At 42.7% G+C, this 3,709-nt stretch overlaps 1 protein-coding gene across 2 annotated transcripts in view; it reads left to right on the top strand.

The window, feature by feature from the left end:
- Window positions 1-502: 502 nt before the first annotated feature.
- LOC123052909 (uncharacterized) overlaps window positions 503-3,709 on the top strand; it is a 7,093-nt gene continuing 3,886 nt past the window's right edge. The window contains exons 1-4 of one of the 2 annotated variants that reach the window (XM_044476275.1): window positions 503-710; window positions 2,078-2,247; window positions 2,660-3,341; window positions 3,430-3,514. In XM_044476275.1, the coding sequence (XP_044332210.1) occupies window positions 2,100-2,247; window positions 2,660-3,341; window positions 3,430-3,514 (915 nt within the window). In that variant the 5' untranslated portion in view covers window positions 503-710; window positions 2,078-2,099. The other variant, XM_044476281.1, reaches the window with a different exon arrangement.

Here is a 3,709-nt window from a genome sequence, read left to right as displayed (position 1 = left end):
CCGTCATGGACAATGCCGGGAGGGGGCGGAGGGAACCTGGCGAAAGGATATTGGGTGGACGGCGACATAGTCCAAGGGGGGTAGGCGCATGTGTGGGGGTTGGGGAAGGAGAGGTATCACGACGATCGAAGAGGTACAACGGCAACGTCAGACGAGGAAGATATGGATGAAAACAAGGGGGCAAGGGTAGAGTGGAAGAAAAGTGCCGGGAGGGGGATTTGAGTGAGTCGGGGTTGTCGGAGTCCTACATGGGGCGGTCCGGACTCCTGTGGAAGGTCCCTTTTGTTTTTGGTTTGTGAGAAAACGAACAAACAGACGTGTCGGTGGACCGATACGGTCAAGAGTTGAATGGCAAAATACGCCTGAACAGCTCAGCTCCGAGGTTTGAGGGGCCCGCTGGAGATGCCCTAATATATCTTTCTAGTAGAATGGATTTGGTACCTCTCCTGCCAATATTATATAATTAAAAAATAGATGGAAAAGTCGGAGGAACACGAGCGGCCCTGCACAAACGGCCGAAAACGGAAACCTGAGGTCAAGTCAGAGAGAGCTGAGGCGTTGTGCCGCTCCCGTGCTGGCGTTGGCGTTCCTCCCCTTTGTTCGGCCCCCCTCGCCCTTCCGAAGCCACAAACCAAACCCTAGAATCCCACGGTACCAGGAAGGAACCTTCCGATCCCCAAAACAGAGCGCGGAGACCGGAACCTGCACAGGTATCGCATTTTTTCCTTGCTTCGGCTTCTCCTTCTGCCTAGGGCGAGATTATGCCTTCTTCCTACGCTGTTCCGCGGCGTCAGAAACGAGAGTTCGCCCTTTTTGGGGGGCTACTACTAGTTTTCTCTCCTGATGGATGTATGTACCCCCTGAGTTCACGCGAGCTCTGATCCCCATGAAGCATTTTTTTCCCTCTTTGTGTTTGTGTGTCCATTCTGATTCTGTGCCTCCAGTAAGAAAAATGAGTTTCGGGTTGGGGATTGCGTCAGGGGCAAAATGCGCAACCCCCCTGCTTCGTTTGTAAATCATCTGAGTGGTCGATGTTGGTGCTGATTTAGGATTTCCAGCAGCACATTCCGTATGTGCTTACCTTTGTCGGTTACCATTATTTAATCAGCGAAAGAGCTTGATGGTTTTACCTGAAGATGGTTGAGAACTCCAACAGACTGGGAACAGAGAGGAAACATGGTTTCTGTTGTAGTGGTAATTCTAGGTCCTAGGGGCTCGACGGAATCGTTGTCCTAGTAGTGATTGCAGGAAGAAAGAACTTCTGCTGGGAGCTAGGAAGATCTGAAACCGATAACATGATCTTCATATATTTCCGTTTTGCTTAAGATGATCTTTGTCCTGTTTCACATATTTTGATATTAGGGCAGGGGATCTAAATTAGTATTCCGTTTTGATTTTGATATTAAGGCAGGGGGTCTAAAATATTATTCTGATGTGATTTTGATATCAAGGCAGGGGATCTAAATATTATTCTGTTGTGATTTTGATATTAAGGTGGGGGATCTAAAATAGTATCCTGTTGTGCGCTTCTTGTTTACTGAAGATGTGCCAACGCTTGCACCAGAATGTCACTTGGGCCCCTGGACTTGAATATTTCACATTCTGTTAAGCCTGTACAACTGGGTAAACAAATGTAAGAATCATGGTTATTAGAGGTACATGAGTATGAGTCACATGATACCTTAGGTCAGTCTAAATCTCCATGTGATCATTATTTGAGATCATTGGAGAATTAATATTCTTGGATTTCAACAAGTTTTTGCACATCTTATGATTTTTTTAGTTCTTTACAAGCTCCCGGTTGATCTTAATTAGCAATTGCATGGTCAAAATTTAGTTTAAACAGGAGGATCCAAGTGCCACATGGCCATTAGTTACTATCTAAGTTAAGTTTAGTCCTCTATTTTGTATTTACCCACTTCTACAATTTGTGGAGGCCTAAGTGTGCCATTCTCAAGTTCGAGGGGCCAAGTTACATGGCCGTGCAAATTAAACACCTATGGTGTCTGCTCTATTTTGGTCTTGGGAATAGTTCACTTTATGTTGTTTAAGTTGGCAAATTTTCTTTGGTGGACAGGTTGGGCATGATTCATTGAACTATGGGTCGTCTCAAGGCAAGGATGCGGGAAGCCTATGAAAGCAATCAAAAGAATGAACATCGCTCCATATGCTTACACTCTTTTTCTGATCTGTCACATGTTTCTGCAGCTACTTTTATGTATCTTTTGAAGGACTGCTACTTCTATGGTATACTTTTCCTTTATGTTATCCTTAAATTTCCATGAATGTGATGCTTCTGTAACTTGGTATTCATTATTTATTTGTTGAAATGTTTTTTTCTAAGCCCTGCCACAACTTGTTCTGTGAACTATGATAATAGAACCTTCCAAAACAAACAAAACTTGTGTTAGAAAGTATAGCCCCTGTGCAATCTGTAATTGGGATGAGTTAAACTTTGCCATCATAATATAGCGCACGGCCTTGAATCCTTTGCTTTCCAAACTCTTTGTATTTATGAGTAGCTGAATTCTGTAGTTATCTACTCCATCACAGATGTGCTATTGCCTTGTTCTTTCATGTCTATTTGATTCTTGATCTTCTCCTTTATGTTATTTGTTATGCTTTTCATAGCTCTGACCTTTTGTAAGCTTTAATTTAGGAACCCACAAAGCAACTGCAAAGTTCAGGATCCTTCAGCAGCAGGTTAAAAGGGCATTAAATAATGATCCTCAACCAGGCCCATTCACATACATTGTCCAATGCATGTACATTATACCTTTGTTGGGCCAAAGTCATGCTGAAGGGTTCAGCCATATGTTGATATCTTCTCTAAGGCATTTGAAATCCGTGGAGTCAGTACAGAAGGATTTTATTGATGCAAAGTGTCTTGCTGCACGGCTTGTTCTCGATATCCTTGCTTCTGTTGTACCCCATGAAGAACGCATACTGGTAAAGCTCCTTGAGACATTCGATATCGAGTTGAAAGATATGGCCCATGCTTTCTGTGGTTCAGAGTTGGGTGATGAAGATCTAGCGGCAGCAAGAGAACATCTTAAACAGCATGTACAGTACTTTATGAAATCAGAATCATATGTGACTGCTGTGGCCCTGATGACACGCTTCTCCATCCAATGCTGTGATGAGTCATTTCTCATAAAACTGATTGGAGGTAAGCAATACAAGGCAGCAGAGGAGTGGGCAGCTTTCATGGGGAAAGAAATGATAATTTTGATAATTCAAAAGTATCTAGATGTTAAAATGCTAAAGAGCGCCAATGAGCTGGTGAAACAATATGACCTTGCAGAAGAGTTTCCGGATGTTAATTACTTGTATAAAGAGAGGTGACTTTCCTGTTGCTCAATGGGAAGTGATTAAAGGATATTTGTTTAGGGTTATTTGGAATTTTTATGAGATCTTTTGTATTTGCAGTTCGCTAAAGAAGCTGGCAGAGAAAGGGTGCTGGGATGTTGCAGAAGTCCGTGCCAAGAAGGATACAAAGCTGATGGAATACCTGGTAACTTGCATCCATCTTACCACAATCAACTTTTTAGACGTGTTTGCTGTTTATACATGCCCTAGATCATTATTCTATTTGGATCAATAGAAATTAGGATTCATTTTATTAAGACATTGCTTCCTATACACCGTTACCTTTTGTTCATGGGATGAAGTGGGTGGGAGAATGGTTTTCTGTTTTGTGTGTGTGTGT

This window comes from Triticum aestivum, chromosome 1A (assembly GCF_018294505.1).
Source record: "Triticum aestivum cultivar Chinese Spring chromosome 1A, IWGSC CS RefSeq v2.1, whole genome shotgun sequence".
Classification (NCBI taxonomy): domain Eukaryota; kingdom Viridiplantae; phylum Streptophyta; class Magnoliopsida; order Poales; family Poaceae; genus Triticum; species Triticum aestivum.
This window is presented reverse-complemented; position numbering and strand designations above follow the sequence as displayed.